We start from the raw sequence: 15,403 nt of genomic DNA, 5'->3' as shown, positions 1-15,403 counted from the left end.
GGTTTCATGCAGTCCTTCCAAATCCAAAGTTAGGTACACAACTGTGGAAGGCAGTAATGTGACTGGTTGCTTTTCATAAGTTGCCCCGTTCAAGTCACTTCGTATCATCGTGTGACGTACACTACGCATCACATATTAACATTTGCTACTTTAGCAGTCTTGATTACATGTCGCCATTTAATTTCATGCTAACCAATAAAAACGGGTAAAAGAAGAACACTACAATATAACCTTGAAATTAGCACTAGGTCCACAGAGCCCGCCAAATAGACGAATTTCAAACTTCGATATGAAATACCCCAAAAACCATAGCATTAATTTTAACCATTTTGCATCATAAATTAATCATTTCATCCAAAGAATTCATACACATAATTATTTTTTCGTAAGCTTTTTAATTTTTGAAATTTGTATGTAGTATATCTATCTCTACGAAACCCGTCAAATTTCATAAACAATCCTTATATGTTTGCTTTGTTTGTAAAAGTTTCAGTTATTGTAGACAGTTCTGGAATACACTGAAAGTAAAGAGATACGCTCCTGATCAAAAAGATAGTCCAGGTGTGCTATCTTCAATTTCTCAATGGTATGTTTAATGTTTTTCGTTTGTAACGTATAATAAAAAAAAAGCAACGTATAGTAAAAAAAGCAAATTTTTTAACTAAAACAGCAACAGTTATCACTGGCAAAAAGAAAAGAGACAACGTTAGTAATTCGATGACAAATGGGAGGAGGCAGCGTGATGGTTTGGGCCAGTGATGACAAGTATCAAGTTCATCAATGAGAGAATGAATAGCGTTCGATACATAAATTTAATCAAAGAACAAATAAATAATCGTGTAGAACGCATTTCTGGATCTGATTACATCTTTTAACAAGGTAATGCATCTGTACACACATCAAAATTGGTCCAATCATATTTTAATGAAAATAATATATCTATTTTGCCATGGCCTGCACGCTCCCGGAACCCTTTTATTGAACCCTATTATTGAACCCTATTATTGAAAATTGCTGGGCAAAAATTATTCACGGCGTATACGCGAATGGAAAGCAGTATGACACGTACAAAAATTTGAGGTATATAAGGTTATGATAGGTACCGCTGGCGTATAAGATTTTTATCTTTATCTGGGTTGGGGGAATGTTCTTCCAACCATTAGGACCGCCCCTTTCTTCTCTTCTACAAATCGTGAAAAACAGGACTATGAGTACCGGAACCTGGGTCTGGAATGTTCGTAACCGATTACGCTAACCACAGCGCTGCTGTCGCCCTTCCATAGGATAGGGTCTTTGTGTAGCAAGTCACGGTACAGAAACCGTTGCAAAGTTTGTTGTTGAGTCCCGCTAGAAATTAAAAAATGCAATTGTACGCGAATGGGGGATACGTTAAGTCAAAATTATATCCAGAAACTATATAAATCGATATTAAATCGTACAATAGAAGTAATAGAAAATAAAGGGGGATATACCCATTATTAAATAAGTATGTATGTTTGATAAGTAATTATTGTTAGTCACAATTTATGTTAATTATTATTTTCTTATTGTATATGTGCTATCATTTCGTTCTTAAAATAAAACAATTTTTTTTGTTAGACACTGAACCTCATAATATTTTTAATTATTTTTAACGAACCGCATATTTTGAGCTCGTAATGTTTTGATATTATACGTTACAGGCGAAAAGCTTTGTGAGTGAAGAAGGATCTTCGAATAATGAAGACGAAAACTTCTTAAAATTACGTCATAACAAGGAAATGATGGTATTCTTCCTAGTTCTGACTCCGAGGATGAAAGGACGAGCATTCCAAGCTCATCCCAAAATGTAATGGGTGAAATTGAAATTGCTGATCTAGGGGTAGGATGTCTAACTAGACCTTTTGAATTGATAATTGAGAGACACATAATGGAATATTGCACTGAAACCGAGACCTATCGAGTTTTTAAAAAAACTGGATAATCACAAATGCTGAGTTATGTAATTTTCTAAAAATTATATATGGCTGGGACACAAATGAAGCGAGATCGTTAGAAGTTTCCGACAGATCACATAAATTTATTCACATAAATTCGCGCTGATATTCGAAATATGAGACATATTTATAAGTAGTAACCAGCCTTGTTATAATCTACAAAATACCTCAATGAATTAATTATTTTCAACGGAAGCCCGATACATGTTTACGCAATATATGCTGAATAAACTTCATAAATTTGGCATTAAGTGTTGGTTATCAGTTGGAAACCAAACAAAATATATTTTAGATCGTTCGATTGATTTAGAAACTCGATGCTCAAAGAAAAAACGCACAAAATGACTTTGTTTTCCTCACATTTATATAAATCAGAAAACTGTACGCTTACTGTGTATAAAAGTAAACCTAACGTAAAAGTTCTCATTGTAAGCACCAAACATACAGATGTATAAGTAGAAGACAATTATGAACGTGTTCCACAAACCATCACTTTTTATAATAAAACAAAGTTTGGTGTGGACGTGGTCGACCAGATGGCACGCAAGTATAATGTAAAAGCAGGGAGTTTCAAATGGCCTCTTCAAATATTTTTCAATATTTTAGATTTGGCGACGATAAGCGTGTGGATATTACGTAAAGATATCATGAAAACATTTGTCAAAGATCAAACGCTTCATTTCATTTCAATTCTAATTTTTTCATTTCAAGATCAGAAGTGCGAAAAAGCTTCCAAGTGGGCAACTGCAAAAACAAGAAGCAATAATTGTTATATATATTGCAAAAAGATCATATGGAGAAAATGCACAAACAAAATTCAGTATATTTGTAAAAAATGTACTCAATAAATATGATTACCCTATATCGTTAATATTATTGTCATCATTTCCATGATAATTTAGAGAAAAAGACTTTTTACTTACTAATAATTTATTTAAATGTAAAGCCTAATATTATTCAATTCAGACTCAATTTGGATAAATCGATTTAAAAATAAAATGTGTATTTTTGTTCACCCGTTCGTTTACCCGAAACGTCCGTAAACCTAGTGTTAAGTAAATGTAAAAAAGAATTTTAAATGACAAATTCATGCTCCATTTACGTTAGTATGAAGTACATTCGCGAAAGCAATAAAAATAAATTAGTTTATAAACATATGTAATCTTTCCCTTTTGAAGAGAAGCTTTTCTTTCCTGAAAGTTTCACTGTGCACATGTGCTGGAGTTGCTCGTTGATAGTATCGAAACATGTTCAGAGAATAAAGGATTCATTTTAGCGTTGACGACTGTAGTGATATCCGCAGTAAGTTTACATTTCGAACCAAATGTTCAACTACAATTTGTGAGGCAGCCTCTCAGTAACTGTCGCATTGTCTGAATTCATAAAGAACGATCACTGACTTAAAAAATATCATTTTCTACTGTACCATGCCATTAAACACAAAGAGTTTGCTTTCGTTTCCAACTATATAGACGTATAGACTAGTATAAACTAACCTCTCTATTAGTATATCTGTAACTAGTATCAAGAATTCGATATGTATTATTAAAAAAATCTTTTAAAACTCAATATCTCATCATAATATACAATATATATTCCAATAATTTATAAGAGATACAAGAACACTAATGGATAAAAGGAATTATAAACCACAGACAAGGTTCTGTACCTCGACATAATGCATAAACACGGCATATTGAATTGAAGTATATTTTTATCAAATACTTATGATTATAATGTATGTTTTACAATTATAATTGTAAAACATGGTAGATCGAAATAGATCGATGCGCCTTATTGCAGACAAGACAACCAACATCGTCCGATCACTAAGAGCTATATCTCTTTCGTTAAAGTTTCCATGCCTGTATATACGATCGTGATCAATACTGGCGCATACACGATCGCGAACGCGCAACTATGGGAAAAATTCACTGTAGTAATAAGAACAATTTTTGACGAATATTTCGGAAACTAAGCGAGTCTACCTCTTAATTGTATAAGAAAATATTATTCAAAATGTCCTGCAAAATGCTTTACAACATATCCAAAAATCATCGAGATCGGAGGATAGTTAGCATCTCTACAGTTTCCCCGTTTTTACTAACATGTGTTAATGTAATATGTAGCAAGAATAATTAACAATTTATACTCGTGCTAGTATCACAATTTATTCAGTCTGCGTTGCTTACTACGTACAAGTAGATACAAATATAACCTAACTTAGAGATTTTTAAATTGCACATTTGTTTTGTTTTACTGGTAGTTTATTCTACGTTAATTTTAGCTTAACCTGTCTTGAAGTTGTTTTAACCGTATAATTTTGTTTATATTTCGTCATTTCAATATCGTTTTTTTTTATTGTGAGAACAATGTGTGATTTTGTTTGTGTGTAACTGCATGTATCTTTGTTGTGGCTTTTGTTTGTGTGTGATTATCTAAACACTGTCATTCTTTAGTTACTGATATTTTGCTATATGTACCTCAAATCCATAGTTGTATTTATACGATCAATATCTTAATTTTTAATGATGTTTGTGTTTAGAAATTGCAGGAGAGGTCCCATTTTTTGTGGAGAAATGAATCTTGATTCTTTTTATTTCCTAATCATTTAATTTCGGTTGATTGCATAAAGTGAGTATCTCTATAAGATGTGGTTTACATCCTGGATATCTTTCTCACATTCACATGTGCTATTTTGATTGAATTTTGATTGATAATTCCTATGTTTACTAAGTAGGCTGCTAGGCTATGTTGATTCCTTTCATATCGCGGGGATTTGCTGGATATCTTTATTGATGAGTTCACTAGCAGGTCCTAGACGAAACACTCTTTTTCGTCTTCCTTCCTGCACATCCTTTCTTCTCTCACTCTTGTTTCAAAATCTCACAAGAATTCCTATTAACTGAATGACAAATCATAGATGCTGGGGACAAATACGTAGACTGCTATTATGAAAACGACTTGGTTATATGAACCAACTTGTCCTCCAACAGATTCATATAAACGAAATTTTACTGTATTGCAAAATTACTTATTATGTACGAAAAACCATTTCATATAAAATTCGAATGTATTACGTGTTACGTGTCGTCCTTAACCCCTTGGTCTACACGTTATCTGCCGATCACGCACCGTGCCATTCATCTGTTTAGCCGTGTACCCGAACTGGCGTAAGATGTATACTTCTTATAACATGTATATTTAAGGGCTACAAAAGTAATCGTGAAATAATAAACAACGTTTGAAGACAAATAGTGCTTTTAATAGTGTTTTAAGTTTAATAGTGCTTTAATTAAGGAGAAAAGTGTCGGTAAATTAATTAAGTTGTGACCGTCGGTAACGCGAATTCACAAATTTCTTGCTACGAGTTGCGGACGTTTGTAATAAGTCGCGCGTGTATGGCACATATCTGTAAAAAGTAGAAAGATAATAGGCCGGAATTCGTGGGATAGTGTGGTGCTTCGTCCAGTGGTTATAAAGCTCGAGTAGGGCGTAAGTACAATTGTGCGTTAACTTAGGACGCGAGTTGAGACAGCGATCTTTTAACGTAACTTTTGCGGCTAGCGATATTACGAGACCGAGAGGAGTGTGTGAATGTGAGTGCATAGCACGGTAACGATGAACGAACGAGCGTCTAGAGTGAGTCGTCCATATCAATTATTATATTTCTCTTTTCTTTCCTTTGGTATCATAAATAAAAGTGTATTATTGTTTGTGGAATTCAATATCCTTTTCTCTTCTTCACTATGCCTCTTTTACACCTTTCAGGTAATCTAGAGTGGTCAGAACCTGTATAGATCCGATAAAGATCGGATTCACGTTAAAAATGAAGTTCGGTGCTTCTCGCTCGAGTATTCAGCCGTGTGGCGTGCTCGCTACCATAATTGCTCGTGCTCGCATGTCACATTAGAGGACATATAAAAGACATATGAATCTAATTTGCAATAAAAATTTTGGACCAAATATGAGCATCATAATTCTTACTCGTGGAATCTAATTCAGTAATTAAGATCGGGACAAAATTGTATATATTAGGTTGACCGAAAAGTGTCTTTCTTTTACAGACCCGTCTTTTACAACAATGCATCTTTACACAAACATGAAATCTAATCTGTTGAACGTTATGATTTTTATTTTGATAGAATAAAATGGATCGTACGTAATTCGATAAAATAATATAAAACGGAAAATGTTGTGCATCTATTATTTTCTTATAAAACGAAAGAAACTTTTCGGACGAGCTAATATCAAAACAGTGTAAGACTTTTTTCAATTTAATTTATTAATCTGTATTCCTCTATGTACAAGACTGCGCCTGCTAAATAATCCTTTCTATGATACAAGGTAGAGGTAATTCATTGGGTGAAATTGCATCTCATTGTCAAACTCACTCAATACATTGCAATCAATTTTTTTAACCATAATAGATTAAAAAAAGAGAGACAAAACGAAAGAACAATTCAGATTATTATTTACAAAAATAATTGATCAATTATTGATCGATTAATTATTGGACAATTCATCTCCGCATTTTTACAAAGGGAAAGAAATATAAATTCAAGATAGTCATTCTTTCTTTGTACTGCTTTCAATCAATATAATGAACACAACCTGTGAATTAGGCAATAGTTAATTCATTATTAATTATGTACAAGTAATTATTATCGAATAAAGAATTAATGAAGGGATATAAAAATTTTTCGTGGTTATTTCATAATGACAACCCATCAATTAATCGACAAATACGGAATGACTAATTAATTAATCATCGGTACTAATTGTAAGGTCTTTTTGTTAAAGACCGACAGTAGTGACACAATTAACTAATTAATCTTAGATATAATTGATCAATTAACGATAAAATTTCTTAAGCTAATTAAACGAAATTGATACTATTTAAAGCACCTGAAAAATTCTGCTCTTAAAAATTGTGCTCCGCTTAGAAAATTCACTGCGACTTTTACTCTTTTTTTTAAATAGTAATTAGTGTGATCATATTTACTTGTCGCAATCTGAATCATTATGTTATAAATTAATTTTGTTTTATCATGTTATTATATATGAAGTCATTTATATTCTTTTACGTGCATTATTGACCTTGCATTTTTTTGGTAACTGTCTCGTTTTTTCTCTTTTTTGGACACTTTGGCATAAAAGATAAATAAATATATCAAAGTGACGCGGCTGAAATGAATCAATTTTGATTCAAATAATCTTTAAAATGAAGAATATTACTCTAACTAAAAAGAATAATGCACAATATTAAAAAAAATTTCACATAAAAAATATGTTTCGACTATTTCAATGGTAACAAGAAATGTCATTACTGATAAAAATCGCATTGAGTAATGTAACATTTCGTATTACATGATTGCAACGTTCTAAGTCATTTTAAGTATTAACTACAATATGCTATTATTCTCTATACAATGTAAATTAATTCACATAATACACCTCCCTAATACCCATTTGATTTTCATATATGTGTAAATTAATAATTTTAAATTACTTTTTTTTCGCACGCGCCTCTACATTGATATTCACATAACAATAGATACCAAAAATAATCATTTACAATTTTTTGGTTTGTTCTTCGATTAAGTAAGATTTTTCTTTTTCACATATGAATTAGTTATGTACAACAAATCATTTAAAAATTAATCTAATAAACGTAAAATAGCTGCTGTGTAAAATTAAAATATGGAGGTTCTCAATTATTTTCGTAATTACAATATGTCGGAGCGTTGATAAAATGATCATTTAAAAGCTTTAAATTAAATATTTCTATAGTCAAATATAATACTGTAATTTTAGGAATACGTTACATCGTTTTTCATGTAATACCTTTCCATGCAAATATTTAAAAATATTGAGTTATAAATTTATAGTCTAAACAAATAATATTTCAAATATTTCTCAATATTCACACAGAAGAAAGATATAGTATCAAAAGTGAAACTTAAAAAGAAGAGCGAAAAAAATAGCTAATGTAGGAATGTTAAGTTAATTTAAATAGTACTGGCCAGCGATGCGATACTTCACAATATTTCACAGAAATTGAAAATAAGGATATTGTCAATTAGTGTCGAACAATAACATTATAGTGCGTACAAAAGAAGAATAATATTAAGTAACATCAGATTCTCAAGCTTGACACTAAATATGTATCTTTATAATGTAAACGTACGTATTATTCTGTTCTGTATAAAATAGTACTATAAAATAAAAACATATTCAATTTACTTCCAATTTTAATCCTTTGTGCTCGAAAGGCGACTTTCGGTCGCCACGGAGTTTCGTGCGGCAACTCGAGTGACGAGTGAGAGGCGACAGTCGTAAATACGACTTAGCTCTTTATATTCTTTGTTAGGAAGTATAAAGTATTACACTTTAAAATGGAGATAAAATATTTAAGCCTAAATCCCTCCAAAACTATAATTCTATCAACGTCTCCGATGTTAATTCGGATTTGACGATCATGGCAAAAGTGTTATAATTTAGAAGTACTAAAAAATGATTTTCAGAAGTGAAATTAGTTCAAATGAAGATGAACTTGATTTTGAGCTATTGAGAAATGAGATCAATTGTACTCAAGAATGCACGAGTACGATACATACATAAAGTACGATACAAAGAAATACAGAAATTAATTATTACAAAATCATATTTTCAAAGATGTAAATATATATATATATATATTATTAGAATATAATGTTTTCGTACGTCAATTAGTGTATAAAATCATTTTACACTAGCAGTACACTAGCACGTGTAACGTATGCGCTAAATCATCTCGAATTGCTACTTCGCCCGACTGAAAAAGTCCTCGAGCGCAAAGATTTAATATTAGGACACATAATTAATGGTACGTAAGCTTGTGTATGATACTTAACTTCGTTCCTTTTTCTTTTTTCTTTCTTTTTTTTTGGTACATTAAAAAATTAAATTTTGTATTCTCTTTAGCTACATCGTGAACTGTCTGTGAATAAAATAGAGATTTTTATCGACATTTTTAGATAAAACAACTGTGATACAGATGAAATGAAGTAAATTGTTCATTTTATCACCGCTCCGACAATCGTATATTACGTTCTGTTAAAAACTTATCTGGCTTTTCCTTTATAATTTAGTCAATACTCAATAAACAGTGGTTTCAAAGTAATCCACCCTTTCGTCCAAACAGCAGCGAGCTAATACTTCCCAAAGCGGATTGCGTAGGAGGAGTTTCTTTTGCAGACGTAACAGGGGCTGCAGCAGATGTAACCACCTGTCCGAGATCAGATCTCATAGCCCTAGTACTAGTTCTTCTTTGTCTAGATTCTCTGTTTGGTATAGACTCGTCTTGTTTTTTATCAATTATATTTCGTTTTGTCGTCGAGGAATCACTAGCAGTGGAAGAAGGTGAAAGTTTCTCTTGATTCCCACTCATGGAGTTTCTCAGGAAAGTTAACTGAGCCATGGGGCTTACACTACCATGCCTGGCATATAAAGAACCTTGTAACACTAATGGGGAGAAAGATGAACCATATGTTGAAGCCATTATTGTGTCAATGCCTATTCTTTCAAGTTTCTCAACCAAACGGATACTGGTAAGAGCTTTTTTATCTGATCTGGATAATTCGGGTCGTTTTCTCTTTGCCTGTTGGAAAATACAAGAAATATTAGCATAAATCAAATTCATAAAATAATATATAATAAAGATAAAGATAAAATATATAATAAAGACATATAATAAAGATAATAAAGAGAATAAAATGTGTTTAATATAAAGAAATAGTACTTTTGTCACATTAAAACTCCAAATGTCTTTGCTTATAAATGTTTATACATACCTGAGTTTCTCCACCGAATGTTCTCTTTAACAATTCAGCTCCACTGGATAATAACCCTAAAGAAAGTCCACCTTCTGGAGTTGGTGTACTAGATCGACTATCTGGAGGACTAGCATCAGGACTATTGCAAGGTGTTGCAGTGGGCGTATAATTCCTCTCTCCACTCGGCGTTAATGAAGAAGGTGATGCAGCTTTTATACCTATTTGAATATGTTGATTAAATTAAGTTACTAAATTTTTTTACTAGCGAGTTTTCCTAATAACTAAACTAGATTCTAATAGAAAATATATCTTGTATTATTTAAGAGGTATTTTTTGTAAAATACCTCTTTCGTTTAACATTTTTGCAAGACCAAGGGTTGTTGAAAATGTTGAAGTTGAAGTTGAATTTTTTCTGCTTAACGTGCTTGGAGTACTCATACCAGAATTTAAACCACTACTAGGTGCTGTTTCGCCAGTACTATCCACAATACTTGGAGTGACATTTCTGTGATCATCAGGATGAAGAACAGTACTATTGGTGAATGTATATATGGAACCTGTATCTTGAAAAATTTTTCCAGGGTTACTATATTCTTCATCTTCTTCAAGATCGCTTAAAGTGAAAGTAACTAGGCCTAAATCCTCCAGGCCTCGACCTCCTCTTGTTTTTACTCCTGGCCGTTCTTCTAAAAGACAACCTAAGAAATAAAACAGTGATTTAATTAAATATTTTTATATTCACATTCTGTGATAGTTTCATTTCTCAAGAAGTGCAATTTAATTATATACAATAACGTGGTAGATAAAATACTGGTAAATATAATATTTCTCATTGTATTCTTGCAAAAGATAAAGCTATTTTATGTATATTATCTATAACTATTACAATATATTATACATATACTGTTATCAAAATATATTAATAAAATATATTTTTTAAAATAATTTTAACAGAGGATCATACAACATTACCTAGTGTAGGTGTAGCTAATCGAGTCCAATGATGTAAAGTTTGAGAACCTTCAATAGGTTTCACTATTTGTAACTTCTCAGGAACTCTCCAAGTATTTCCACCATAGCCACTTAAATTTCCACTACTTCCCGTAGACATAATACTGTCTGGAGTTCTACAACCATGAGGTGCGGAAGTGGAAGGTGAATGCATTCCAGCCTCATAGTCATAACTATATCCTGTTCCAGTGCTGAGACAAGCACGCCTTGTAAGAACTTCTGCAGGTGTTAATCTACGGAGTGCTACTTCCAAATCTGCTGCACCAGGAGCACCTGGCACTCCTACTTTTTGTGGACCTCTAAAATTTTTAGAACATATTTACTGATTTGTTTTATAAATTAGTAATAAAGGAAATGATTATTAGCAAAATTGAAAACTTCTTATTTTACATATTGTTAAAAAGGCTAATAAATATAAACTTACGGATAATCTTCAAACTCTTCTGAATCGCTATGTGCAATGGAATCCACACCAGGAACTGATGCCACAGGTCGAGGCTGACCACAACTCATTCGTGGTCCAGTAGAACTGCTTGATAGAGTTGATACTGTCATTGAACCTATTCGTGGGAATTGATTTGCATCAGCTGGATAAGATGTATTTCTTGATGCGCTCCTCACTGTTTCAAAAACTTTCTTATATGTTGGTCTGTGTCCAATATCAAAAATATAAATTAATACTTTTCTTGAATGAATGATAGCAAAATGAAAAATGTGAATGTGAAATGAAACAAAACACATACATCCTATCTGCAATGATGCCAGAATCCAAACTGAATTCAGAATAAAGCGATGATTCCAATTCTGAAGCGATAGAGTCTGCTTGTGGAACAGCACCCAACGAAGGAAACAAAGAGCCTCCCCTAACAGTTGGCATACCTCTGTGTCTTTGTTTTCGTAATTGTTCTTGAGTTTCCGTCAATAAATTTATCACCTTATAGCATAAAACATTAAAAAAAAATGTATTATTGCTTAAAATACTTTAATATCATTTAAGAGTATCATCTAGACTAATTCTATTTAATTTAAAAATATTCTTTAAACTTATTCTCCTAGTATAAGAAAAGAGATAGTCAGTGAACAGTAGTATGGTAATATAAAACTGTCTGAGAATATACCTCAGCATATCGTTCTTTGAATTCAGCCAACTCGTTCGCTAGAGTGTTTTGATTATCCTTGGTGATGTGCAAAGTAGTGCTCATTTCATCATGCTCAGCCATCAACTGCGCCAATCTCAGTTCAGTTTTAGCTAGTTTTGCTGTCAAATTGGTAATTTGTTCATGTTGCAATCGATTTTCTTCCTTCTGTTTATCAAGCTCATCCGATATTCCATTTACCTCCATATTTGCAGTTGCTACATACAAAATAATCCAATTACTAATAGAATTTTAAACTTCAATCAATACGAACTTTAAACATTCTTATGGAATTCACAAGCTTTTATCTAAAAATTTTAACAAAAATTCATCGACTAACCGAGTTGAGCGGCAATATCTTTGACAAGTTTTGCCTCTTGTTCCTCCGAATTGTCGGCATCGTGCATCAATTTCGCGAATTCAGTTCTTAATTGCTTATTTTCATCCTCGAGGCAGCTGATCTTTTTCTGCATCATGTCCAGGTTGATACTGCGAAGTCCGGTGGGCGAACCGGCTTCGGAACCTGATTCTTCGACATCATTTGTTAATATTTGGATTAATTCTGTCTTTTTTGCGAGTTCGTGCGTGAGTTGGGTAATATTTTCATTGGCTTCCTTTAAATCGGTCTCTAAACTGGTAACTGTGGCTTCGAGTTTTTGATTGTGCGATAGAAGTTCTTTACCGATACGTGCGGTTAGTTCCAAGTCCTTTTCTTTCTACAAATTAATTATTTACTTAACATTTAACGAACACGACAAATAATAATTCAACAATTTACAAGGTGTGATTAACACATACCCGGATTGATTGTGTTAAAAGCAGTCTTTATTAGATATCGGTACAAACAATTAATCCCTTTCAAAATATTCCCTTTTTGAGGTTATACACTTATGCCAACGTTTCTGTCATTGATTTTCTAAACGAATCTTTGGAAATACTCCTCAGACGCGTTATTATATTCGTTCAATACATTTGAACATCGCACATTGCTTACTCCGTGAGGAATATTCTTTTAGCAACGTAGCGCAGTTCTATAGTTAAACAGTTACCTTATTCATCTGACATGACTTCCTGCAGTTTCTGGCTCTTTCCACAATTGAAAGTGTTACCAAAAGGGCGAAGATTCGATGACATTGAGACGACAAAGGCGAATACAATGAAATATAAGAACAGCATTCCGAAAAATTAGAAAATCTTCAATGGGAGAATTTGGCATAAATATCTAACAAAGTTTGCCTTTAACATAACCATTTCGGGTATTTTTTCATCACATCTCGTATATATTATATACCTTAAATTGTAACTTAATAAGCTTTATTCTAATTTTGTCTTGTTCTACTATCTACAGAGAAATTTTTGCGACTAAGTATAAATTATACATCGTTAGAAGTGTGCGGAATCATGTCTACACTTGGCTGAAACGAATTATATCTCTATTCTTCTAATATCCTATCTAGCATTTTTTCATTTTTTCAGTTATGTTGAAAAATTTCCACGTGTTTACGTTTTAGGTAAAGTTATACACGCTAATAGGAAATACTGAGTAGGTGTTTCAAATTGAGTGAAGACCAAGATGACACAAACAAAATGATAAAACTTTGATTTTCTTCAGTTTCTGATTAAAAAAAAAAACGAATGGTATGTGTCAGTACCTTTTGCAGCAACTGTACAAGGTGATTCATAAATGTATGTCCATACTTCAGGGGATGAATCTACACATTAAAATAACTTTAAAAAAAACGTCGTATGAACATGTCCTATGTAAGTACTTTTAGTTTTCGAGATATGAATTTCACACGTCTTAACATACGTTATTGCACTTTTACCTTTCAGCATCTAGAAAACTGTAACGAGCCAGCGAGAATAGAATACTGACTACCTGAAATTTGATTTCATTAATATTAATTGATATTGCTTAGCACATGTTGCACTCTGACTGAACGGCTTGCAAGTTGGTTACGATATGAACTTTGAATTTACTCACAAGACAACTAACAAAGTCAACTTCGACGAACATGTTATCTGTTTTGCTTTTATAATAAACAACAGACTTATTGGATGACAAACTTGATATTTGTTAGATTCCCAATGAATAGATTTGATACTTGCTAGAGTGATAGATGCTAAGTATAAGAGTTAGGATAAAAGATGGCGGACCAAACTATACTGTAGATTTTATAGAGTGACGAATCTCAGGAATGTTCTTCTTTTCAAGATTCGCGAAAATTCGAAGAATAGGCAATGCTGTTGGGAGTAACACGTGGATTGGAGAATTTGCAAGTTACTCGAACTTAGAGAGGTGGCGGAAAAGAACGATAATTGGTTACAGGAAAGTTCGTGAAAATGAACTCTGTCTACTGGTCATCCTCAGTTAGCGATTGACTTGGGTCGACGTGCGTGACGTCCGTGCAATCAGTTAACGGTTCACAAGTGATGAAATCATAAAGCATGTAGGTCTTGAAAACATATTGATTTGTAGAATATATTTTCTATAAATTTTTAGCCATCTGGGCCACAGCTGCAGAAGACAAACCCATTGGATTTATAATCCTATGTTTCCCAGAAGTAGGGAAAAGCTATTTTTCTACATAATTAAATCGAATTTATGAAAAAGAAGAATAATGCTTATAAAACAGGTTTAAATGTATTTTTCCCTCATTTTTAGTTTCTAACAATGGAAAACTACCAAACTACTACTAACCATCATTGTAGGCAGAGCGTAACTCATAATGAGACGCATTTATAGGATAACGTCATCTTTACGAATACAATCATTTTTTCAATTTTTATGAAAAAAAGACAATGACGAAAAAAGAATTTGCTAAAACATTCTGGTTATGAATAACGGTTATAAATGATCAAAATATTTGTGGTTACTGATAATAATTATAGGTGATCAATCAATCAAATTAAAATCATTATATGTGAGACTATTTTTTTCTTTCGTTTATCGATAACCAATGACCATTATCGATGACAGAAAAAAATTCTGTCACGAAAAATGATTAACGACAACAAGAAAAAAATTCTTTCATATATAATGACAATGGGCAAACAGAAAGAGTTTCTCTTACCGATATTAAGTAATTAAAAAAAAAAATTCAGTAATTAAAAAAAAAATTCTCTCACACACAATGGTTATCGATAAAAAACATTCTGTTCATTTATTTTATACTAATTCTTATGCTGCAACGTTTAGTCATTTTAGTTACAACTGTTAGAGTCTTTGAACATTTTTTTTAGTCATTCCATATCTTGGAAATTAAAGTACGTAGGACACACGTTCACATAACGTTTTTTACTTATTTTAATACGTAAATCCATTTCCTGAAGTATGAACGTGCATTTCTGAATCACCTTGTATATTTATATGCCGAATTGAGTCTCGAGATCCCATTACAAATACGAGTTTGTAATCCCTGGATCCTGCACACCTCTATATATATTTTATATTAGCAGTCAT

At 32.3% G+C, this 15,403-nt stretch overlaps 1 protein-coding gene and 2 long non-coding RNA genes across 11 annotated transcripts in view; 2 read left to right on the top strand and 1 right to left on the bottom strand.

Moving 5' to 3' along the window:
• Window positions 1–5,275: 5,275 nt before the first annotated feature.
• LOC126875021 (uncharacterized) lies at window positions 5,276–7,284 on the top strand. Of its 2 annotated transcripts, none has more exons than XR_007693187.1 (2): window positions 5,276–5,471; window positions 5,748–7,284. It is a non-coding gene; the product is annotated as an uncharacterized LOC126875021 (long non-coding RNA). The 2 variants fall into 2 exon arrangements; XR_007693188.1 differs by having other exon boundaries at window positions 5,471–5,618.
• LOC126874974 (trafficking kinesin-binding protein milt) overlaps window positions 6,238–15,403 on the bottom strand; it is an 85,811-nt gene continuing 76,645 nt past the window's right edge. For 7 of the 8 annotated variants that reach the window (XM_050637534.1, XM_050637529.1, XM_050637530.1 and 4 more), the window contains 8 exons: window positions 12,281–12,656; window positions 11,923–12,158; window positions 11,548–11,738; window positions 11,229–11,453; window positions 10,766–11,103; window positions 10,138–10,491; window positions 9,812–10,011; window positions 6,238–9,618 (listed from right to left, as the gene is read on the bottom strand). In XM_050637534.1, coding sequence (XP_050493491.1) covers window positions 9,133–9,618; window positions 9,812–10,011; window positions 10,138–10,491; window positions 10,766–11,103; window positions 11,229–11,453; window positions 11,548–11,738; window positions 11,923–12,158; window positions 12,281–12,656 — 2,406 coding nt within the window. In that variant the 3' untranslated portion in view covers window positions 6,238–9,132. The remainder of the gene's footprint in view (window positions 9,619–9,811; window positions 10,012–10,137; window positions 10,492–10,765; window positions 11,104–11,228; window positions 11,454–11,547; window positions 11,739–11,922; window positions 12,159–12,280; window positions 12,657–15,403) is intronic. The other variant, XM_050637531.1, reaches the window with a different exon arrangement.
• Window positions 12,739–15,403, top strand: LOC126875031 (uncharacterized). The gene is made up of 3 exons (XR_007693213.1): window positions 12,739–13,196; window positions 13,289–13,701; window positions 13,774–15,403. It is a non-coding gene; the product is annotated as an uncharacterized LOC126875031 (long non-coding RNA).

Source organism: Bombus huntii, chromosome 17 (genome assembly GCF_024542735.1).
Source record: "Bombus huntii isolate Logan2020A chromosome 17, iyBomHunt1.1, whole genome shotgun sequence".
Classification (NCBI taxonomy): domain Eukaryota; kingdom Metazoa; phylum Arthropoda; class Insecta; order Hymenoptera; family Apidae; genus Bombus; species Bombus huntii.
The sequence above is the reverse complement of the archived record's forward strand: the minus strand, read 5'-3'. Positions and strand labels throughout refer to the sequence as shown.